Raw genomic sequence first — 25,701 nt, 5'->3', positions numbered from 1 at the left:
AAAATGAAAAGAATTATTAAAAATAAATTAGTGTAAGAAATTTGGTACAGCAAAAACTACCTTAAAATATATTTAATTTGTAGAGCACAATTGGAAAATACATTTACAGATGTGCTTTACAAATTAAAATTAAATTCTTGCATCAGTAGTGTAACTTTTTTTTTTTTTTTGCACATCACAGTGAGTGATTTTTATTATTATTGCCAAAATGGGTTTAATTGTCATGTCACAATATTTAAAAAATCATATTGGTCCTAAAATGGGATTAGTTTTCTTTAATTTAGCAGAAATTAAAGCAAAATCTAGCTTCTCCAGCATACATTTTATAACCGTAATTAAGCAACAGTTCTGTCCCCCTAATTATCATTACCGTAAATGCAAAACAACACTGTCCCGCATTATAGAAATAATTTTAAAATATTTTTGTGTTCTATTGATGTGAAGCACAACAAAAATGACATTAAATACATTTACAATCATATTTTACTTTTTAAATGTTTTTTTCTCGAGTGTTTTTTTGCATTACTGTAAAGACAACAAAATGAGCTTAACTACTATGAAAATGTCAAAATATAAAAAACAATGGTCCTAAAATAGGTTTCATTCTCTTTATGGAACATTACATTTTGCAGAAAATAACGCTTTTTTTATTGCCCGTTTCAGCATTAATTTTATAACAATTAAACATCATTATCATGATGCAAAAAAATTAAAGCACGGATATAATTTGTTTTGCACTGCTGCAATGAGAATAAAATGTCTTTAAAATAATGTCACAATATAAAAAAATCATAATGGTCCTAAAGTAGACTTTATTAACTTAAGGCAACATTTTAGTTTCTTATTTTTTCTGTTGATTTTTGAGGTGAAACATGACCTGGACATTTCTTGATTCACGATCATCTCGGCAGTGGTGATTTCTCAGAGCTGGCCTGTTTCACGCAATAACTTCAGCAGTGAAGAAGACTGAATGTCCGTAGTGCTGGAATCTGCTCTGTCAAACTGTTCAATCATCTCACAGACTCCCGGTGTTGTTCAGAAACAGGCAGCTTTTATCAAACTCATTCAGCGTGACACTAAAACCTTCACTGAATATCCACCTTCATACGCTCAGTGATTAGATATACCTCAGATATTGTGAGTTTTTTTATATACAGTATAAATATATATATATATATAAAAAAAGTATTTTATTCTGTTTTGTGGTAGCAATATAATTTAATATACAGCTGCTTTTCTGTGATTTAAAGGAGATCTTTTTGTTTTTAATCAGTTATTTTTAACAGAAGGTGCTCTGAATTTGATCGCCAGGTGCTCGGTGCATTTCACAAAGTTTTTTTTTTTTTTGCTTCGAGTCAAGCATCCGCAGGTGAAAGAATGACTGTTCTCTGAGGACATGCAAACCTTTCACAGTTGTGTTTTTCGTTTGTTTGTTTGTGTGGTACATGTATCTTCTTCCTTCTCCACCTTAACAATTGTATTAAGTTGGATTTGTCTATTATCAAATCAGGGATTTGAGATATAATTAAAGTATTGCAGTGCAAGTTGTGCAAATTTTAGTTTAAGCCAAACTTTGTATCCTATATCAGGTGTTGATGTGTGATGTATATAACGATATTAGATCCGCTAACTGATGTAGTTGAAGCATCTTTTACTCTTGTTATATTTCTCTACGTTTCACACAAACTGAAGAAGTGTTCATCCATTAGGTCAGGGATAGACAACTCCGGTCCTGGAGGGCCACTGTCCTGCAGAGTTTAGCTCCAACCCTAATTAAACACACCCGAACAAGGCAATCCGTGTTTTCAGGATTACTAAATAGATACAGGCAGGTGAGTTTTTATCAGGGCTGAAGCTAAACTCTGCAGGACAGTGGCCCTCCAGGACCGGAGTTGTCTATCCCTGCATTAGGACTACCTGAGTACAGATTTCCCATGATCCTTTGCTGGCCTGATGTGGGCTGGTTCTCATTAAGGAGATGATGGAGGTCTGTTGATGTGTTTTTTTTTAATTATTTTTACTGCTGCTAATGTAGTAAATGTGTTGTGTTGCCCCTGTTTGGGTCATTTCAGATTCTGCTGCCATGTTCAGTATTTTGTTGAATTAAACATTACCCATGTTTCTCACTTAAACGTCCTGTTTGTCGTTTGCTGTAGGATGTAGAGACTTTTATTTTTATTTCTCTGTCTCTTTGATTGTTTATTCTCTCGTCTTTGTATTAGCCCTTAAAACTTGACACATTTTTTTTCTTTGAAAATGTTCAAAAAGAAAGGTAATTGCGACTATAACTGGTAGTTCTGACTTTATTTCTGTCAGAATTTCGAGATGTAAACTCACAATTGAATGTGATTACATAAGATGTGTCTTAATTCATCTGACCACATTTGTTTATGTGAACGAGTAGGCCTATATTTTTTTAGACAACAAACACATTCTAACCTGTAGTTTTTGTGTAATTATCAATTATACAAATACAGGTTTTTTTTTTTTTTTTTTTTGATTGCATTCACTCACACACTTGACGCTCTGTTATGACTATATGCAGCAGCAGAGGGCAGTATGTGTTCTCATGATCTCTCAGCGCATGCGCTCATGTCGGACAGATGTTGAATGCAAGGTTAGGAAACAGGACATATGGACTGTACCAAATATTTAATTTCCGCAGAAATCTCGCCAGACTCCTCTGTCCCTGTAAGGATCTACAATAATACACCAGGAATGACAAATGACTGAAATCCCCAGAGAGAGGCACACGACAACCTGTTTAAAATAGACGTTAACGGTTCTATTGACAAGACGATTCATTTGACCGTGAGTGTTTTGATTTATCAGTCAAAATTGTGAAAAAAACTTCTTTCCTAGAAACCTTTTAATGCAAGTTTGTTTGCTTAAAAAGGTCTTAATTCACTCTTCCACAAATTAAAGCCTTAAAAAGGTATTATTTTAGAACAGAAAGTCTCAAATTCATGATGTCATGTCATTAAATGCTGCACGCAATGCAAAACATGAGTAGCCTATTTTCCTCAGTTTTTGTCATGTTTTCCAATACAGATATCCTTAAATCAAGATACTTGAGATACAAAATAAACATATAAGTTTTGTTCCCTTAAGAGCGGTAACTACATTGCATAGCAACGCTGCGGGAACTCCTACCCTTCTCCACTTTTGTTGAAATCTTATGGGCTAACACCAGCTTGTTGCGAAGTATGCAAATACTGACAGGCTCGCGGGCAGTATAAAATTAATGGGTGCGACAATTGCGTCAGAATCTCTTTCTTCACGCTGCCATCGTGGAAGCTACACCAGGAGGACTAGCAACCTTTTCCTCCAAGCATCCGATGGCTTCATCTTGGAAGATTTGTGCAGGCCCCATCGGCCCGCTGACGAACATGAGTTCTGCGTCGCCTGCCTCGCCCACGCCGAGACGGACTCCACGTGCGCCCACTGCGCCAAACCAGGAGGGATATGGTTTGTGCTATAACGGGGACGAGGCCCACTGCCGCCAGCAAGCTGCTGGTGGGCCCTCCCCCATCTGGAGGCGAAGATGACGACGGGGCCTGGAGCCGCCGTCATCCATCGTCATCGTGCTCACCTGTCATCTTCAGGGACCCCCAACCCCCCCCCCCCCCCCCCCCAACGTCACTGCGGACTTCGTTTCCTTCGGAGCTGGTGGGGATAACGACTCCATGTCACTGTCGGCATCGAAGAAGGACTGGGCAGCGTCCAAACCAGGCCGCCCCGACCAAGAGGGCCCTTTAGACCTCGAGGAGGGTCTCGTTAGGGTCCTCGGCAAGGTTTGTCAAGGAGCTGGACTTGACGTTGAAATGCTCCGGATGAGCCTACTAAGAGTAAGCTGGACACGTGTTATCGCCAGTCAGGCCGCCGCCTGGCTGCTTCAAGGAGGAGGACTCCATTCTTTCCGGACGTCCACGAGCACGTTGTGAAGTCATGGTCTGCACCCCAATCGGCTCGCACCCACTCTGCCACGCAGGCTATGTTTGCCCACGTTGACGGGGCGGAAGCGAGGAGAATATGCAGTCGCTGCAGTTTTGGCTGAAAACCCGAGTCCTGCCAAGTGAGTGGTCTTCAGGTCACGTGCGCATTCCGGTCACTCACAGTTGAGTCAGCGCTCTGAGACCGTGGCGCTACCCGGATATGTTCAGCCCAGGAGTGCCTTTGGGAATAGTGACACAACGCACCGTTGACCTCAGGCTGGGGAGCAGTGTGCTTAGGCGTGCCTGCCTCAGGTTTGTGGTCGGAGTCACAGGCACATAAACCGTTTGGAATTAAAGGCGATGTCCTTAACCCTGGAAGCTTTTCGGTCGAGGTTGGAGCAGCAGCATGTACTGATTCGAACCAACAACATGTCTGTGGTTTCGTACATAAATCACCAGGGCGGTGTGTGCTCCAGAGCTCATTTCAAACAGGCAGCGAGTCTCCTGTTGTGGGCGGATCGACTCTTTCTCGCCATCAGAGCGGTGCATATCCCTGGTCTCCTAAACTGCGGAGCGGACATACTTTCGAGGAACAGGATTCCTCAAGGAGAGTGGGGGCTTCACCCAGGATCGGTGCGAATGATTTGGGATCGATTCAGGAGGGCAGACGTGGATCTGTTTGCCACAAGCGAGAACATGCACTGTCAGACGTTCTTCTCGCTATCTCACTCCCCCCTGACGGGAGATGCTCTGATATCATGTTGGCTGAAAGCCAGAGTTTACGCGTTCCCTCCGGTGAAGATTCTGCCTATGGAGGAGAGAGTGTCAGTGATCCTCGTGGCCCCGAACTGGCCGAACCAGCCCTGGTTTGCGGACCTGAGAGAGATAATGGTGGCTCCCCCATGGCAAATCCCCCTCAGGAAGGACCTGCTGTCTCAGGCGAATGGCACGAAATGGCACCCCAGCCCCGAGCTGTGGAACCTTCATGTGTGTCCGCTTCAGGGACCTTGAACGAGTGAGACACTGCCTTCACGAGTGCTGGGCACACTCGCGGAGGCGCGCGCGCCTTCTACTAGGCGCCTTTACGCTCTAAAATGGGGAGTTTTTGCAAAATGGTGCCATATCCGTGTCGGATGTTTTGCGCTTCCTACAGCACAGACTGGACGCTGAAGGTGTATGTGGCCGCTATTACTTCGTTTCGTTCCCCGGTTGACGGGCAATTGATCGGTAAGCACACTCTGGTGACCAGATTTCTCAGGAGAGCAAGGAGATTGTGTCCATCACGGCTGCCATCGGTGTCGCCGTGGAATCTAGCTTTAGTTTTGAGGGCTCTCTCTCTACCTCTCTCTACTCTTCTAGTTGTATGCAGTGGTTACCGATATGCTGTTGACTCTGTGTATATGGCTACCAGTGTTAATACAGCTGTCACCGCTACAACCGTTGACACTGGTTTATTGTATTGTGTCTGCCCTGGATCAGTGCAGCCTTCGCTTTCTTTGCGTTTGGATATGCAAATTTTGATAGTGTTGGAGCTGATGTCTCATTGGTCTAGTTCTGCCTATCAGATGCAAGCACTCCTAGCGGCGCGGCTATTGGCTGACTGTCTGTCTCTTCCGCGGCTGGTGTAGCTTGTAGCTTGACTTCAAGCTTTCATTTGTCATAGTTTACGGCTTTAACATAAAATGAAGGCTATTGGCTAATTGAAAAAAACAAAAACAAAAACAAAAAACAAGACCTTTAATATGCCCCGCCTCAACTTCCTGTTTAAATAGGAAACACTTCAACACTGGAAAGACAGCTGCGTTCGTCAAGCCATTTCAAAAGATCTTTAAAAGTAGCATGTCTTGAGCATTACGTCCAAGTCTTATATAATGACTTTGTGTTAGAAACAGACCAAAAGTGAAGTCTTTGTTCAAGCAAACTCTCTCTCTATTACAAATATTTAGACTGCATGGCTTGATGTTTTCGATTACAACATGCGAGAAACAATAGCGCATTGGACAGAAGCTCAACTGAAGCATCCCCCAGAAGAACAACAAACCGGTAAGAGACACGAACTTTAAATAAAGCAAGACAGGTTAGACTGTAGCTATAAATGATATCTGACAAGTTGCATTGTAATAGTATGCAAATTAAGTTTTATAATAGTATGCAAATTAATGTTGTAACATTAATGCAGTGTGGAATCATTTCAACAGATTTTAACGTTGGGTCATGAGACATTTTATTTTGTGATCATGACATGCTGACTCTATTCAAGATTAAATAATGGCAAAGGAAATGCATTAAAAAGAACAACAGCAAAAAAACAAAAAGCCTTTTTCCGGAAAAGTCTCTTTTTCAGTTTAGTGGAAATAAGCAGAGCTTCCCTCCGGGTCAGGATTTCTCCAAACCTTTCTAAGCCTTTGCTGCACCAACAGATGGACGCCGTTAATTGCATTTTTTCATTTTTTTTTTTTCTATGGCGGATTATTATGATCATATTATGATTTTTTTTTTGTTTCTCAGAAGATGGTGCTGTATACACATTTGCTTGTGTATTTCAAGAACTGGAATCATTTTCCACTGTAGTGTTCCATGATGTCATCATATGAACATTTATTAATTCATGCATCTATTTACGGATTAGTTTGAACCCACAAATTCCCACAAATGAGTGTGGGAATATTCCTTAACATTCAAATATTCTTATTCATATCTCCCAAAAGTCTTATCAGAGACATCAAAATAGCAAGAGACGATATGATGATATACATTTTTGGGGGGGATTTCCATGAGGTCAGAGGTCACAAATGTGCTTTACTGTAGATGTCATGCACTTTAGAGCTTCTGAGAACCTTTATGACTCAATGTCAGCCTGTTTTTTTCACAAACACACGCATGTAGATTTTGCAGTCTTTATGACTGTTATCTTTTCCTAATGGCTCAGGAGTTTAACCCTGCTTGTTGTTATTAATAAATATATATCTATATATACACACAAACATTCATGTGTATTTGATGAATATAAATGTATAATAAAAAAATATATAATTATATATATATATATATTCATATACAAACATTTATGATGTGAATTGAGTATGTGTATCACACACGCGCACACACACACACACACACACACACTACTCAAATACACATCATGAATGTATTTAGAGTTAGTGACATCATCAATTAATTTAATTTTGTAAACATGAATATGCATATATTATCAATAGTACGTACCTTTTCATACAGGTTTTGACTTATTTGTAGTTTCTATTATTCATTTTTAGTCTATTGTGATAACTTAATCAGAAGGCTAGACCAATCAAGTGGAGCTTTTCCATGGTGGCCATGGCAACGGTAATGCACACATCCTGATTAAGAGTGTTCACATCCTTAAATCCAGGAAGTGGACAAATGATTATCTTCATCAGTCACTCCTCTAGTAGTACTAATCTAATCGCATTTACTCATTGATTGCTTTATTTTGCTGTCTAAATAAAAAAATAGCAAAACACTTTCTGTTTTTATTTTGTTAAAAAAATCACTTTTTTTTTGTTAATTTAGATGTGCACGTGTGTGTGTGTGTGTTTGTAATTAGTTATAGTGCATTTTAATCTTTAATAATGGGTTCTCTTACGAGAGGTTCTCTCGTATTGCGTAAGCTTGCTTACGCAGCGGGAAAAGCCTTCTTTTCTCGAGATACTGAAACCAAAAAATTATCCTTAATTTTCATATTTTGTCAACGCAGTGCAGCTGTAGGCAGCTGAGCTAGAGCGGCATACTGCGCGCTCATTGGCTGCCTCGCGGCAACTGCTTAAGCCTACCAGTGAGCCTGGCGTGACGTCACGCCCAATAGGGGCGCGCGCGACCTCGCGCGTCACAGCCCGCCAAAAAGGGCGGCGTCAGAGCGTATATAAGGAAGGCTCGTAGGCTATATTCTCTGATTTCTGTCTTTTCAGCGAAGCACTCGCATCGCTGATCTCTGAGAAGAAACCGTCGCCGTGGCCTTCTTGGATCAAGCTAAAGAGCCAGCTTAGGACAGCCTGAGGAAGCCGGACGATCTCTTCGCCGCCTTCAGCCTGCCGTGCCAGCTCAGCTATCCGGCGATACTTATCCTTTTCTTGCATTGCATTGCATTGTGTGTGTGTGTTCTGCTCGTTTGTGTGTGTTTTTCTACAGCACATCCTGGAGCGGAAGCATTGCTCTAATGCTTCACACCACGTGCGGCTCATGCCGCTCTACGCTCAGCTACGGAGACCGCCATCTTATCTGCGCTCTCTGCCTGGGCCGGAACCACGCAGCCGTCGCGTTGTCTTCGGGCGGCTGTGTTTTCTGTGAAGAGCTTTCGACGTCGACCCTGCGGGCTCGACTCGACCTCTTCACGGAACCCGCTCCACCTGTCCCTGGGCCGCGCGGGATTCTACGCCGCTCTCAAGGACCAACGGAGCCCGAGACCCGAGCCAGGCTTCCGCCGGAGCCCTTCCCGCGAGCCTCGCTCTCTCTTTCTCCATCCCCGCTCCCCGACGCGCAGTCGACGGCTCTCGCCCTCGATGCCGTCGCCTGGGAGGACGAAACGGAGGATGAAGCATCACCATCCGGTCGAACGGGCGGTCGCAGCGCACCTTTGCCCCCATCCGCGAGATGGCGCTCAAGGTCTGCCCTCCCGCCCAAAACCAGCAGGACTACTTCGGCGTTTGTCAGCCGCGCTGTCTCTGCCGCTGGTCAAGCCGCTTCAGCCCTGCACAAAATGATGGATCTCCAGACTCACATCCTCCGCTGGGTGGACGACGGAGGTACGGATAAAGCCACCTTAACCGACCTGCGCAGCGCGACGGACCTCTCCCTTCGCGCTACGAGGACAGCGGCCCAAGCCATGACTTCGCTTACCGCTGAACAGCACAGGCCGCCACATCCGCGAGGCCCCCGGTCTAGAGTTTCGCCGAAACCCAAGCCGGCAAAGTCCTCCTAGCACTCGCTGAGAGAAAAAGACGGTTAGGTCCCGCTGCGGCCGGACCCCTGTCAAAGCTAACTTGATTCCCTCTGCCAGTCCCCTTGATAAGGCTACTGCAGTAGTGTCCACCGCAGCCAACGAGCCAGTTTGTCAACTCTCTCGCCTGCACACAAGCGCCGTTTCTACGGCAACCCAGATAAATCAAATAAAAAGTGTAAGTCTGGTCATTCGGCTCGCGCCGTCAGTGTTATGAGTGTAGTACATATGCCCACGACCCTGTGTTCATTGCTACACACAAGCACAATTTCCCCCGTGTACCCCACAGAGTGCATTCACATAAATTCGGCTCACGCCGTCAGTGTTATAAGTGTAGTTATATGCCCATGTTCCATGCTCATTGCTACACACAAGCACAATCTCCACTGTCCATCCACGGGGGCATTTACACGAATTTGGCTCACGCCGTCAGTGCTATAAGTGTAGTTTATGTGCCCACGTTCCGTGCTCATATAGCTACACACAAACACAATCTTTCCTGTGCACCCCACGGTGTGCACTCACATAAATTCGGCTCACGCCGTCAGTGTTATGAGTGTAGTAAGCTTGCCCACTTCCCAGTGCTCATCGCTACACACAAGCACAAATCCCCCTGTGTACCCCACAGAGTGCACTCACATAAAGCGCGCTACGGCCGCTCGAGTGATAACTGTAGGTCACGTGCCCACACTTCAGTGCTCACACCTACACAGTGCTCGCTCTGTCTCACACGCTTGGGGAACAGATCATTCTGCCACTGGCCGCGTGTTAATAAAGAGCCCTGTGCCCGCTACACAGCATGCACACTCTCATGTGAACACGCACGAGCCAGCCAACGGCTGTGTTAATAAAGAGCCCTGTGCCCGCTACACAGCGCGCACACTTTCATGTGAACACGTACGAGTCAGCCAACGGCTGTGTGTTAATAAAGAGCCCTGTGCCCGCTACACAGCGCGCACACTCTCATGTAAACACGTACGAGTCAGCCACCGGCTGTGTGTTAATAAAGAGCCATGTGCCCGCGCCACAGTGCGCACACTCTCATGTGAACACGTACGAGTCAGCCACCGGCTGTGTGTTAATAAAGAGCCCTGTGCCCGCTACACAGCGCGCACACTCTCATGTAAACACGTACGAGTCAGCCACCGACTATGTGATAACAAGGAGCTCTGTGCCCGCTTTACAGCACGCACACTCCGATAAACATGCTCGAGCCCGCCCCGCTTCCGCGCCGCGAGCCGTCACACACAACGCGCCCTCACAGCGCCGTTCAGCCGGCTGCCGCCATCGGCAAACTCCCGTTCCCCCTCACTGCCACTGCGCGACTCGCGCTTACCGCCACAGATCCCCCGTCCCGCGCTGTGCGGCGGGCGAGACTCAGAGGCGATTCTACCCCTAGCTTTGAGTGCAAATGCATGGAAAGCTATTCAGGGAGTGTCGAAGTGGGTACTGAACACAGTGATAAAGGGCTATTCGCTTCAATTCGCTCGCCGCCCGCCGCGCTATCGCGCTCGGGCCGAGATTATAGTGAATGCAGATGCAGCGCATCTGCTTCACACAGAAATAGCGAATTTGCTGCACAAAGGGGCGATAGAACGGGTTCTCCCTCCGGGTTCCGAGGCAGGCGTATACAGCCGCTATTTCCTCGTACCCAAGAAGGGCGGAGCACTCAGACCTATATTGGACCTGAGATATTTGAACAGAACGCTTATGAAACGGCCGTTCAAAATGCTCACAACCAGTCAAATCCTCGCGCAGATTCGCCCGGGGGACTGGTTCATATCTCTCGACCTGAAAGACGCGTACTTTCAGATCCAGATTATACCCCGTCACAGGCCATTCTTGAGATTCGCCTTCGACGGCCAGGTATATCAGTACACCGTCCTGCCGTTCGGCCTATCCCTGGCACCCCGTACAATTACGAAGTGCATGGACGTGGCTCTCGCACCCCTGATATCGAGGGGAATGCGAATCCTGAACTATCTGGACGATTGGCTCATTATAGCACGCTCAGCGGAGGAACTAGTTTCCCACAGAGAAGCGCTTCTCGTTCACCTGCAAAGCTTGGGACTTTCCGTGAACTGGGACAAGAGCTCTTTAACCCCCAGCCAGTCTATAATTTTTCTGGGTATAGATCTGGACTCGGCGGCGATGACGGCCAGACTGTCCGTACAGCGCGCGTGCTGTGTTCGACACCTCGCCGCCTCCTTTCAGGAGGGAAAAGTTTTTCCATTAAAAACTTTTCAGAGGTTGCTGGGCCACATGGCATCAGCAGCAGCTGTCCTGCAGCTGGGTTTACTCCGAATGCGCCCGCTTCAACGCTGGCTAAAAACGGAAATGCCCCGCAAAGCATGGACTTTGGGCCGTGTTCCAATCAGAGTGACTCAGCGCTGTGTTACAGCCCTGCAGCCCTGGCTGGCGGCCGAATGGTATCAGCGGGGAGTGTCGATGGGAACCATCGCACACCACAAAGTGATCTCGACAGACGCGTCCAATATGGGTTGGGGAGCGACTCACGAAGGCAGTCCGATTTGCGGCCCGTGGTCGAATACGGAAAAAGACCTTCACATAAACTGTCTAGAGATGCTGGCGGTCGAGAAAGCGCTGAAGTACTTTCTACCGCTCCTACGGGGACACCATGTGCTAGTTCGCTCAGACAACATGTCAGTGGTGTCGTACGTGAACCGCCAGGGCGGAATCAAATCCAGAACCCTGTGCGCGCTCGCAGAGCGCCTCCTATCCTGGGCTCAAGGCCCGTTGCGCTCCATAAGGGCAGCTCATGTACCCGGCCGTTTGAACGACGGCCCCGACAGACTGTCCAGAGACAACGTTCCCCCAGGGGAATGGTCTCTACACCGCCAGACGATACGGACGCTTTGGCGTCGTTTCGGCGAAGCGAAGATCGACCTCTTCGCCACGAGCGAGAACGCTCAGTGCCAGAGTTTTTCTCGAAACAGGAGGACGCGCTGGCCCAGACCTGGCCCAGCGCCCCGCTGTACGCGTTCCCACCGATCTCGATGCTACCTCAAGTGCTAGCGAGAATCAGGGAGGCGAACTGCGCAGTGCTCCTCATAGCCCCGCACTGGGAAAACCAACCATGGTTCCCCGAGCTAATGAGACTGGCAGACACAGCCCCATGGCCGATTCCGGTGAGGAGAGATCTTCTCTCTCAAGCCCGAGGCTCGATTCTGCATCCCCATCCAGAGCACTGGTCTCTGCATGCGTGGATAATCAACGATTACTCGTTGATCTGCCAGAAGGGGTAATTAACACGATCACGCAGTCCAGAGCCCCTCGACGAGGCGGCTCTATGCGTCTAAATGGTCAGTGTTTAACAAGTGGTGTGTGAATATGGGTTCTAATGCTCAGACCTGTGGAGTCTCACAGGTATTGGAATTCCTCCAAGAGACGTTGGACGCGGGCAGGTCCCCCTCCACGCTCAAAGTTTATGTCGCGGCCATAGCAGCGTTCGCTGAGTCGGCGCGCGGCCGTGCACTGGGCAGGAATGAACTCATTACCCGCTTTCTACGCGGGGCCAGGAGAATGAACCCTCCGCGGCCCCCGTCGGTTCCTATTTGGGACCTGTCTCTGGTCCTAGAGTCATTAAAAGCGCATCCCTTTGAGCCTTTGGACTCTGTGGAGCTGAAATACTTAACGCTTAAGACCGTTTTTCTGCTAGCTCTGGCTTCAGTTAAACGTGTGGGTGATTTACATGCGCTGTCCATCAGCGCGTCGTGCCTCGAGTTTGGACCTAACGACTCGTTAGCCATTCTCAAACCGAAGCACGGCTATGTCCCCAAAGTGTTAGGCACTCCCTTCAGGACTCAGATCATTACCCTGTCGGCCTTGCCGTCCTCCAGCAGCGAGGAAGGGGTTGACCGCCTTTGCCCGGTTAGGGCGTTAAGGTGTTACGTGATGCGCTCTGCAGCCTTCAGGCTCTCAGAGCAGCTTTTCGTTTCGTTTGGCGGGCGCACCAAGGGTTGCGCCGCTTCGAAACAGACACTGTCCAGATGGATAGTAGACGCGATTGCAGCAGCTTACGCGTCCAAAGACCTGCAATGCCCGCTAGGCATACGGGCTCATTCCACCAGAGGCATGGCCTCATCGTGGGCATGGTCCAGTGGGATTTCCATTGATGACATTTGTAAGGCGGCGGGCTGGGCGTCCCCCTCCATATTTGTTAGGTTTTATAACCTGGAAGTTCCCGCTATGCAGGTTAAACTTCTGTCAGTCTAGTCGTGTGTCATGTCCTGCCCAAGGGTCAGGCTGTGTTACCGATTAGCTTGTCTGTTGAGCTGCACGCTCAGGGTATCAGTGACATGAACTGGCAGTGCCGTTCTGTGTTTTTTCCCTATGTGTGCTTATGAACATGTGTTGGCCCGCTCCGCTGGCCACCTGTTTGATCACCTCTATGCTTTTCTATGAGTCATATGTGATTGTTAGGCTCGCACGGCGTGGACAAAGGGTTCCCGCTGCGTAAGCAAGCTTACGCAATACGAGAGAACCTCTCGTAAGAGAACGATACTTGGTTACTCACGTAACCTCGGTTCTCTCTAGAGAGGGAACGAGTATTGCGTTCCCTGACCGTGCTGAGCCTATCGCTCGCGTCGCTTCAGTCGACAGAAAACAGAGAATATAGCCTACGAGCCTTCCTTATATACGCTCTGACGCCGCCCTTTTTGGCGGGCTGTGACGCGCGAGGTCGCGCGCGCCCCTATTGGGCGTGACGTCACGCCAGGCTCACTGGTAGGCTTAAGCAGTTGCCGCGAGGCAGCCAATGAGCGCGCAGTATGCCGCTCTAGCTCAGCTGCCTACAGCTGCACTGCGTTGACAAAATATGAAAATTAAGGATAATTTTTTGGTTTCAGTATCTCGAGAAAAGAAGGCTTTTCCCGCTGCGTAAGCAAGCTTACGCAATACTCGTTCCCTCTCTAGAGAGAACCGAGGTTACGTGAGTAACCAAGTATCGTTTCCTTTAGTTGAGCTTAATCCCAGCCACATGTTCAGATGTTTAAACATCAGATCAGTTACGCAGGCACATTCATTAAAGTGGATTTCTTTAAAGTGAAACACAAAGAATTAAAATCTGAAATCAGAAAATAACCGGACAAAGTTGTAAAAATAAAGTGTTAGACAATCAAATCAAACAAAAATAATGCTCTCTATAGAATGACTTGGCAAATGGCAATTCCAAATCTACCATTTTGGTTCAAGATTTTCCATCCATCACAGTTCATATTATTACTTTTTAAAATGAATTTACCATCATTTAGCCAGCATTATACAATTCATTAGCACTTGAAGACTATTAGATTGATCATTTTTCTAATGTTTTAAATCTTTGAAAAGAAATATCAAGCATTCACTTTTGCAAATGGAAAAGGCAACCACATTTGTGTGTTTCTAAAAGTTATCAGTTTTAAGGTCTGTGACTGTGTGACAGAGAGCGAACTAAAGTATGCGTGCATTTGTATGTAATTAAAACAAGTGATTATTTTCCGCTGGGATTATCCTGGAGGTCCAGCTGGTCTGTGGAGGATTTGAACACCCTCGCCCTGGGCTGGAGAAAGGGCAAACTCCCAGGGGACACAGCCAAATTGGCTCCCTAACCAAGAGCCCAGAGCACGAATCTATGCATACGTTACCAAATCAACAAAAACTGCCCCGCTGTTGAGTATGAAGAACCTGTTTTTGAATGTTAAACATCATGTGGACCAGTCTTTCTTTTACTGGGAACAAAGACAGACAATAGCTTCTTACAGACCCAGCTCTTTGATGTTTGAGAAGAGATAACAACTTTGCTGATAAACTAATTATATAATTCTTGGCATCCTATTAATTCCCAATTTATGTGATTCACAGCAGAAGAGCTAGAGTTAGATCGAAATATGTGACTGTCATCCATCCATCAGTCATTCTCTTAAAGCCTAAACATTTTTGTAAAATGCATTGAGAACTTTTATTGTTTTTTATGTTTCATAAATGCCCCATAAAATTAAATACATTTTGTGGAAAGGAGAACTTTGTTTCGTTAAAAAAAGGAGTAGAATATCTTGTTGAACACAGAAATTGATATAGGCCTACCTGTACACATGCATTGATACATCTGTACGTTTCTTTCCATTCGCTTATGTACATTATATTGGTTAACGTAATTAGTTTAAAATGTCACAGAAATTCACTTGATGCACGTGAATTCATATTCCTTATTCATGAAAAACGGTGATTAGGGTATATGAATAAAATAAAAATGTGTATTCTATCAGCAAATATCAGTCATATTATTCTGACATACAGCATGCATGGTTACCAGTAATTAGTAAGTATTTCCATGTGCCACATATTGACAATGCTGCAGTAAAAAAAGCCCTTGAATTAAACACAAGAGCTGAAGGTAATTTTAGCTAATTCAGATTTTGTATTAAAAATAGCTGTATAACCATTTTATTTTAGTTTAAGTCAACATGAAATCCATTTTACTGCTTTGAGCTTAGTGACACAGGATTGTTTTTAATCCATTGGGAATTGATTGAATCATTAAAACTGGGCGTTGCATATCAAAATGGAGGAAAGCAGTTGGAGAGAAGAGATTGAAAAATACATGACATCATCTTGTAAAGGAAAGTTGATACATTTTGAAGAAAGATTACATAGACATGTTCATTCTTTGGAATAATGTGTGCCAAACATGCACAGTACATAATGACTCAAATAATCAATTTCGATTCCTTATTGATTTTATACCCTTTTTAAACAGTTTCCTGCCTGTGTTCAACAAGAAAAACAAATTCCTCAAGCATGGATAAAAATGCAAAAATCACTCACTTTGTAAGAAGCATTCAAACTGCTTTTAGGGCCTTTTTCCTTGCACCAGTTACTCAAAATCACAGTCACACTCCTCAAGTGTAAAAAAAGTGATAACATGCCTCACCTGAGCAACAGTAAACTCTGCTTATATTCTGTAATCCTGGGAAAAAAACTATATGTGGCCTGTTAAGCTTTATAGGAAACAATAAAAATAACATCTGTGCAATATATTACAGTTGTGATATGTGCAACACATCTGAGCTGAAGTACATTCTCTACCTGAAAGGTTAGCGTGTACATCCTCACTTTGATATATCCATGTATATTTGTCTGTTTACCATGATGCCATGTCATATTTTTAGACAAAACAACATAGGTTGTTGACGTTCTTATATATTAAAAAAGTGAAATCTTGTTTAGGATTCTTCCTGATTAGACACATCCAAACGAAGTAAAAAAAGCAAGCAAAGATGGTCTACTTAGAAAAAAGTTCCTAAAGAAAGGTCTCGTCATACGTCTCTTCTGATTTATGAGGCTCACCGGATCTGGAGTCAGATATTAACATCGTGAAACAGTCACTAGGACCCCTTGTTACAGCCTCATAGGATGGCGGAGAGGAAGCTAAGTACAGTGTCCGCACCGGTGGCCCCTTCTTGGGACCGTAGTGCTCTTTAATCATAGATGCTATGAGTCCTTCATGCTCCGGAGCGCCGTCCTCTTCTGACCAGAGTGTGTCTTGGTTTATGTGCCTGTACAAGTAAGAAGCCTGCTTCATTTGCCGTCTAACTAGGTGCCCTCTATAGGCGCGTTGGATCAGGGTTGCCGAAATCTCCTCCTGCTTGCGCCGGAGTGTAGTGGTGATGGGCTCATGGGACATCTTGGAAGGGTTCGTCATCATGAACTTCTCCTCCATTTGCTGCTTCAAAGCGTCCATTTCCCCGGTTTCCCCGAGGACCCGCTTGGTGAAGGCGAACAGGATGTCCAGGCAGTGGATCCTGTCGCCGCTGACCATAGGAAGGTCCATCTGGACAAGCTTGATTTTATTGGGTTTGGCGATTCTCAGAGGTTCCGAAAGGCTGTCGGCGAAACTGGAGAGTTTGGAGTACTCGATGAAGTGCGTGGCCTCGACATCAAACTTCTCCCACACCTCGTAGAACATCTCAAAGTCGTCCTCGCTCAGGGGTTCTGTGCTCTCCTCGGTGGCCACGCTGAAGTTTTCCAGAATGATGGCGATGTACATGTTGACCACGATCAGGAAGGAAATTATGATGTAGCTGACGAAGAAAGTGATCCCTACTGAGGGATTGCCGCAGTTGCCCTTAGTATGAGTTCCAGTGTTGATGAAAGCAGAGCTGCACTCTTCCGGTGAGTTGTTCAGAATGGGATCCAGCAGGTTATCCCAACCGGCTGATGTGGTGATCTGGAAAAGGCTGATAATGCTGTTCCCAAAGGTTTCAAAGTTGAACATGTCGTCAATCCCACCCTGCTTCTTTACGTAGGCAAAGTTCGCCATGCCAAAAATGGCATAGATGAACATGACCAGGAAGAGCAGGAGGCCGATGTTAAACAACGCCGGCAGCGACATCATTAAGGCAAAAAGTAACGTCCTTATTCCTTTAGCTGCTCGTATTAGTCTGAGAACTCTTCCTATTCTAGCCAACCGGATAACTCGAAACAAAGTTGGGGACACAAAGTATTTTTCTATTATGTCAGCAAGGACAATTCCTGTTTGGAAAGACAAACAAAGAACAGAAATCAACATATGCAATGAAAAATCTTTTGAGGAATTGAGAAATGGCACTTTGAACATCTCAGATCACTTCAACCCCATTGAAAAGACCAGCTGGTGTCTCTCCCAAGTTTATTAACTATCTTTAACCAGCAAAACTTCCTTGGCTTCACCATAATGGTGACCAGATAGACCAGTACTAACTAGTATAAACCAAGTTGGTCTTTTCAGAAGGGAACGTATCTTACATCAGCCACACTACCACTTACCAGACTGGAAAGTCGTGCACTTACCAACGATGGACAGAATGACAACAACAAAGTCAAATATGTTCCAACTAATGGTGAAGAAATAACAGCGAAGGGCAAAAATCTTGATGAGGCATTCGGTGGTGAAGATGGCGATGAAGGCCAGGTTGATGTTATTGAGGATGGACTCCATGCGAGCAGATTGTTCATCGGTCTCGACCATCATGGTTATCATGTTGAGGATAATGAGCATCATGATGGTGATGTCAAAGGCTTGCTTGGACACCAAGTCAAAGAAGAATCCTTGTAGAATGTTCTAGATGGAAATGTGTTTATGGTTAGAAATTAGAAAGGGCATTCGTTATGAGATCGATAACTAATTTTTTGCTGATAAAAATCATACTCTTACCATTGGTCTTGGAATTGGCTTCTGTGGCTTTTTGGATCCAAGTTTCTTCATCGCGTTGTAGTACTTCTTCTGCTCTTCGGTCATGAATATATCCTGGCCACCTTTAGTACAGAGAACAACCAGCTGCTATTATTTTCATGGAACACATTAAATGTAAACTGGATGCTTTTGGAAAAGAAGTAAATCTTAAACACCTATCATTCGTTTCTGTTGATTGAAGTTGTCGATGATGACACCAATGAACAAATTCAAGGTAAAGAACGATCCAAAGATGATGAAGATGACAAAGTAGAGGTACATGTAGAGGTTTATCTCTTTGACGGGCTGCTCCTCAACCTGACAAACAAGAAAAACATAAAACTTAGGACAGTTTTTTTAGACAATCTAAACTCTTAAAATGAAGGTTCTTCAATGGTTCTTTGCAGCACCTCAGGTGAACCCTCTTTATTTTTTATCAAAAAAGTTTTTATTATTTACTATTTACTATACAGTTACTATTAGTTTCTCTGGAGGTTAAAAAAGTTCTTGTTTAATTCTAGGTTCTTTGAATTGACTTTCTTTTTTTTGGAACTAGATTGTAGTTTAAGACTAAAAATATGAAGGAAGTTTTTTATTACACTTGTTTTATTGCATTTGCTAACATTAGTCGGGACCTTCTTGTAAAATGTAAAGTATAGCTTGGTTCTTATTTTTTGTTCATTAATTTTAGAAATGAAAAAAACATGCTTACTCCACGAGAGTCTACGGCTGCATACATGATTTCCATCCAGCCTTTGAATGTTGCCTGAAAAACAGAATACTCAAGTATTTAATCATTCAAAATGTCCATCTAAAAGAGAAAGATTGTCAATTTATTCAAATATATGTTCTGTTTCTAGGTGAGCACATTTCTTTCAATGCCTGACTGTGGCAAAACTTGACATTTTAGGCTGAGGTAATTACACTTTTACGAGTCATTTCTTTTCTGTAAAGACAAAGGGTGACTCACCAAGAGTCAGCATGAATGCTATTAAGCAAGGCCATTTTGGGATGTCGTTGCCATGGTTACAGAAATTATAACCTGTGGTGATTTGAGAGACTGTTCTTAGAGGTAAATAACAAGTTAAGGCCCATAGAGGAGTTGCAGGGCCCTGAAGAACTCTGGTTGCTTGGCTATCAAATATGAAGGATGATTCTAAAGCACAATCACCAAAATTGTTGGACTAAATTCAACAATGTACAGAATTTAAAATTTAAGAATTTGCTCCCTTGAATTTTAATTTGAATTGGCCACAACAATGAAATGGAAGGACAGGAGGAATTTACTGAATCGCAATTCAAAGACATTTATCAGTCAAATTGCAGAGGCATTTTACAGGTCCAACATAAGTTTTCTGACAAACATAAATAATCACATCATTCATTTGGACTAATTATGCTAATTTATTCTCTGATGTGTAAAATACATTTTTCCCAAACTGAAATATTCCCATGCACTTTACAATTAACATTTTTTATTAAAAATAAATGAATAATTTAAAACTTTGTTGGATATTTTATTTGTATTGATATTTTATTTTAAGAATAAATATTGACATTAAATATTAATATTAAAATATTGTAAAAAATGTTTCTACCCCAAATGTTTTGTGTATGATAATGCTTAAAAATGTAATTGATAATGTTTAAAACTAAACTTACAGCAGCATTCCATTTTTATTCCACTTCCTTAAATTTTAATTTAAATTAGAATTCTGCCTCCTGTTTGCCAGTTCTGGAGCACAAGCTTCAAGACACTCACCACCTGCAGAAGCGAGAGGTAGCCAAGTCCCACGTTGTCGAAGTTAACTTTCACTTTGGTCCAGTAGAACTGGGTGTCATTCATGGACTGGCAATCAGTCTTGTTGTTGACCAGGGTTACATTGTGGATGTATCCTGTCCTGTTGACGCATTTCCCAAATTTCCCAGCGAAAAGATTGACTCCCATGATGCTAAATATGAGCCAGAAGATCAGGCACACCAGCAGTACGTTCATGATGGACGGGATGGCCCCAATCAGTGCATTCACTACCACCTGAACAACAGAAATCAGGATGTGATACCATGGTGAATGTGATTTCACCAAGTGCAACATCTCTGTTGATCCAAGAACAACATTTCAATCAACCAATCAGCTTTGAGGACCAAGTTTACGGTTTAAGTCAAGTTTAGGCTTACAGCCCGGGTTAGGTGCTTCTACATCAGTTTTATTCATCTTCCCCTCTGATTTTAGGAATAACTTATTGGGTAGGGTTTGGTCAGGGGTAGGGATATGGTTAGGAATACATTTTCAGACAGGAATGTGGTCCTGGAAACATGTCTTACTTGGCAACATCCCGGTGACTGTGATACCATACAGAAATCAATCATATTGTGACTGCATGCAGATACTGCATTGCTAGATCAAACAAGCAATTCAAACATAAAGTAATCAGATCTGTCTGCTAAATAACAAATTCAGGCATGTTTTGCTCAAGATATACAAATGTAATTTAATCAGCTTTTTAACTACTGATTCTTGGGGGAAAAAAGTCTGCTGATTAGCAAAGAAGGCCTAATATTAACAAAGACTTTAAAGGGGTCATATAATGGTACATGCACTTTTACAAGTTGATTGCACTGAAATGTCTGTTGGCAGTGCCTGTACACAACCATCCTATCATGATTAAAATCCATCCAGGGGTTTTGTTTTAATCTCCTTATATGTTTGACCATCTATGAAATCAAGCCGTTCGATATTGTGACGTCATAAGATCGTACGCCCCTCCCGCGATTGTGATTGACAGCCGTGCTTCAACACAAGACCCGCCCTGAGCAAGCTGTGACAGCCATCGTCATAGTAGTCCGCCATTGTTGTTATGCTGGAGTAGAATGGCGTCTACGCGATTGTGGTGTTCTGTTCTTAGATGTAATAAGGAACACAGCAGTCATTTGGATGTTCCTAAATCTGAGCCGTTATAGATGCAGTGGCTGAGTTTTGTTTTTGAAGCGATATGCCCAAAGGATTGACGCGGGAATTCCCTCACGGGGATTCCCCACGATCGTCCATGCTTTCATGTTTACGCGAATCATTTCACAACAGACAGCTTTACAAACGAGAAAAAACGGATCGGTACCAACGTGTTACTGCTGAACCTCCAGAAGATGTGAGTGTAATGTTTTATTAACCTTTATATTAGTATTTATATTAATCTTTGCGAAATTTGCAAACCTTGCTGCAGGCTTCACGATGAATGCATCTAAGGTTTACACTCAGGGTACATTACAGCATGTTTTCCATGTATGACGTTCTCAATATAATTCATAATCCCAGGTTTATAATGAACAACGCGTGGTTATTGTGTTACAAACGGTGTACGCACAGAACAGAGGGGCGGAGTGAGCAAAGCTCATTATCATTTAAAGACACATGCACTGAAACGGCGTGCTGAAAACAGAGCTGTTTTTGACCAGGTAAAATTAGTGTTTTCTTACAATACTAATGAGAATTTTTAATTAAAGTATATTACAAACTTTTAATTTAGACCCTAAAGAATCATATTAGCTTGTACAAAAATGGCATTATATGACCCCTTTAAATATACAAATATGGTGCACTCATATTACTACAGAGTGGTGCAGGGATGACGTTTTGTGATGAGATTTTACTAGGGGGTTTTATGAGTTTTATTTTTTTTTTTTTTAATTTAGGTAATAAATAGTCTGCAGTAAACATAACTTAATTGAACATGATGTTCCACAAAGTAAATGACACACACCAATATCGAAAATGCAAATTTATGTTTCTAATACATAACTAGATAAGAGCTTTTTGGGTGCTGTGAGTGTGTGCCGTTTACATTGTAGAACAAAACGTTCAAGTATTGTCAAGTTATGTTTACCACAGGCTTTATTTTACTCATAAATGGAAAAACCCCATTATAAAACCCCATTGGAAAATCTCAAGTTAACTAACTGGAAAATCAATCTTCTGGGTTTTGACGTCACCCCTGCATCACTCTTTTGAATGGGAGAAAGTGCAATGCGTAATAAGGCGAAATAAATCCCACGTTCTAAATAAAAGTGTCATGATTCTGCCCTCGTGTCCTTGATTTTCTCTAGTCTTGAGGCAGGATCATGACAGACCCGTGTTTTGTGTGCAAGTGTTGTGTTTGTGTTTGTGTTTGGGCCATGTGCTTGTGTTGTCTCGTTCTCTTGCCCCGCCCCTTTGTTATCCTCGTTTTGTCATTATTGCTTTCCCTGTGTCACCTACTGTCATTATTAGTTTCTCCCTATTTAATCCCCTTGTGTTTGCTGTCCTGTGCCGGTTCATTGTCATTCATTGTGTGTATCAATCCGTGAGTAACCTGTTGAAAGTCTTGTCTAGAAAGAAGAGTTTGATCCTGTCTTAGCTGTTAGTTTATTGTCTAGTTTATTGTCTGAGTCTTAGTCTAGTGTTGTCAGTCTAAAATAGTCTATCCTGTCTTGTTTTGCCCCCTCGTGGGTTTTATTTTCTGTTTTTGTCGTTAATAAACCTTGTGTGAAGTATTTACTGTCTGCGATTGGGTTCATCTCCGCAACCTCATAACAAAAAGAGCCAATTGCCAATTGGTAAAGTTATTGTGTCACTATGCACTATGCACTATGCACTATGTCTGTGTTCTGAGATCCACGTTTATTCACGCTTACATGCACATTGGTCCAGCCTGAAAATTTTAGCGTTTCGAAACAAAACAATTGTATGAGACAGTTGTTGTCAGATTTCATTTGAGATCTCAAATATGAAATTTAATCGTAATCTTGGTGAACAGCTTTGGAGAATTTGAGCTGTTGAGCTGATATTTGATTGCACTGTATTCCTCCTTTTGATTCTAAACTGAACTCAAATGGCACTGAGAATTGGGTAAGAGAGAAACATAAACCACTTAATTGGGGAACTTTAGAGATGAAACCATGCTGATGACCTGGGTCTGTGGTGGAGTAGTGAGTTTGATGTGTAATTAAACTCGAGGTTCTGTGGGGTGCGGACTGGATTGATTCCATATAGAGCTTCCGAACAAATGGGTTTTTGGGGTGCGGACTGGATTGATTCCATATAGAGCTTCCGAACAAATGGGTTTTTGGGGTGCGGACTGATGGGGCAGTGAACCCGAGGTCAGTCCTAGAGCTCGTCCTGTCCGATTTTAGGGGAAAATCGGGTCCATCTGAGACGTCCAATAGATTACTTAGGCACGCCGAAAGAACACCACAGACACAGTGTAATCACCATGGGAAAATCTCAGAGTGAAACTGGGAGTTGTGAAAAATATGTTTTGCCAGATGAGAAGTTTATCTATAGCCCTATTTGCATGGGATTAGTATTATCTGGGGACCTTGTGTGATTTAGAAATTACCCACCCACCCAATTATTACAAATGACTAGAGGTCACCTGGTAATCCTTATCCCGTGCGAATAGGGCTTAAGTATCATACTTTTACTCTTTTAATTAATTTTCTAACTGTATCATATATCTCTTTTAATTTCTTTTATAATCGTTTTAATTTTCCTATATTTGTGATTATTTTAATTCCTTTCTGTAAAGCACTTTGAATTGCCATAGTGTATGAAATGTTCTATATAAATAAACTTGCCTTGCCTTGTTCCCCATTCAAAGAGATAGGAGCTGCACTTGCATGACTGTAATAGCTGCCTGAGAGGTGTTTCAAAGATGGCCGCCGAGTTAAATGATTTGGCGGAAAGGGACTTTGATATTACCTAATTTGATAATGCTGAGTTAGAAGTTATTAATAAAACCTTTTTTAAAATTATATATACAGTATTTCAGCTTTAATGCACTTATCAAAATATTAAAAGCCGTCAAAGGTCAAAAAGAAGCATTCAAAATCGGCAAAGGGGTGGAAAAATATGTTCAAATAGAACTTTACAAAAACACAGGTTTCTAAAAAAAATTCTGTTGCTGTTTGGATGTAGTAAAACACCCACAGATGTGGGAGAAAACATCTGGGTCATGATTACATTTCCTTGTGTCACCGGCCATAGTTCTAAACTTGAAATCAGAGTTGGGCATAAAATAATGTCAAGCATGTGAAAATCGGCTGAGAATTGAACAAATAATTCTAACCTGGCTCAGAGCAAGTTAGGAATCATGTGTTTGTGGCAGTTTTTCTGGTGATTAGTGGATGATACAAGACTTCTTAACCTTACAAAGGTTGTTGAAAGCAAAGATGCTATGAAATGCACATTTTGTGAGAAAGTGTGACATGCTAGAGCAAAACGAATCAGCACGCCACAATTAGTAGGAAACAAGAATTGGATTTCATTCAGCAAATATGATGCAGGGTGGTGTAATCTGACTAGATTCCCTGAAAACTCGACATGCTTTATCAGTTTTATAACATATTTAGAGAGCATCTTACCCGCATTCCTTCGAATCTAGACAGGGCCCTTAATGGCCTCAGAGCTCTGAGAGTCCTTAAAGATTTGATGGCCCCAAAGTCCGAGTAGCCCAGAGAGTTAGCAACCAAGCTAATCAAAGACACCTGCAATATGAGAAAACATACAGAACTTTTTAATAAAATATTTAATTCTAACAATTATGAATGGCTTTTTAGATTTAATAGTGAATCTAAAAAATGGCATAAGACTGAAAATCGTAATTTAAAATAATAATAATAATAATACCTAATAAAGATTTTTGTAGAGACATTTACATTCTACTGACAGCTAGTAATGCTATATCAAAACAGCATAACCAGCATAAAATAATAAGAAAAAACACACGTTTTGACTAAATATTTATGCTTTTTTGGGACATTCTATAGGAACTTATTTATTAGGGCATATAAATCAGATTGGTTTTACAAATCGCAATAGGTTTCCACTCTATTCTACAGTCAAAGTCGACAGACAGTGTAGAACAGAATGGTCTTCTGCTGTAATGGCAGGTTGTGGCTCACAGGTACAGTAGGATTTTGTTCGATGAGGTGAAATGAAGACAAAACATGGACAAGTATGCACATATGTACATCAATGTACATACCCACATACTTAACTATATATGCATAATCAATATGCATATATATAAAAATAGAGTGAGGTTTTATAAAGAATTTGGGTTTTTCTTTTGAATCATTTCTTTTGATCACAATTTATTATTATTTTCATCAGTCCAAATAGTATTCTGAATTTCCAATTAGGATGTTGTTTCATAGTGTGGCTTATTAAATTTAAAAGTCCCAAGAATAGTAAGTTCTTTATAAAAAACTATTTCTATAGTTTCCCTTTTCACTGCAATATATCTAAAGAAGATATTTCTGTGCAATTGGCTCTAAAACAAAACTTCAGAAGATAAAGAATGAATGACATAAATAAAAGTACAAAATTAAACAACTAAAACTCATAAAAAAGTCATAAAAACTTTACGGTATAGATCATATTTTCTTTAGTTACTAACACGTCTCACTGTAATGTACGTTTACAATCATTGATTTTATTGACAGTCCTAAATGTAACTGATCTTCTCCAGATAATTCTTTGATACAGTGTGTATATTCTGATATAAAAGCCAAGGTCCTGTAAAGATACTTATCAAACATCACAA

At 42.7% G+C, this 25,701-nt stretch overlaps 1 protein-coding gene across 1 annotated transcript in view; it reads right to left on the bottom strand.

Moving 5' to 3' along the window:
• Nucleotides 1–14,849: 14,849 nt before the first annotated feature.
• Nucleotides 14,850–25,701, bottom strand: part of scn12aa (sodium channel, voltage gated, type XII, alpha a) — a gene marked incomplete at its 5' end in the record, with an annotated part of 74,237 nt that continues 63,385 nt past the window's right edge. The window contains 7 exons of the mRNA XM_081375048.1: nt 14,850–17,442; nt 17,740–18,010; nt 18,104–18,204; nt 18,298–18,439; nt 18,834–18,887; nt 19,884–20,156; nt 24,518–24,640. Coding sequence (XP_081231174.1) covers nt 16,211–17,442; nt 17,740–18,010; nt 18,104–18,204; nt 18,298–18,439; nt 18,834–18,887; nt 19,884–20,156; nt 24,518–24,640 — 2,196 coding nt within the window. The 3' untranslated portion in view covers nt 14,850–16,210. The remainder of the gene's footprint in view (nt 17,443–17,739; nt 18,011–18,103; nt 18,205–18,297; nt 18,440–18,833; nt 18,888–19,883; nt 20,157–24,517; nt 24,641–25,701) is intronic.

This window comes from Scardinius erythrophthalmus, assembly GCF_964197995.2.
Source record: "Scardinius erythrophthalmus genome assembly, chromosome: 9".
NCBI classification, from domain to species: domain Eukaryota; kingdom Metazoa; phylum Chordata; class Actinopteri; order Cypriniformes; family Leuciscidae; genus Scardinius; species Scardinius erythrophthalmus.
Note: the sequence above shows the minus strand (reverse complement) of the source record. Positions and strands in the feature narration are given on the sequence as shown.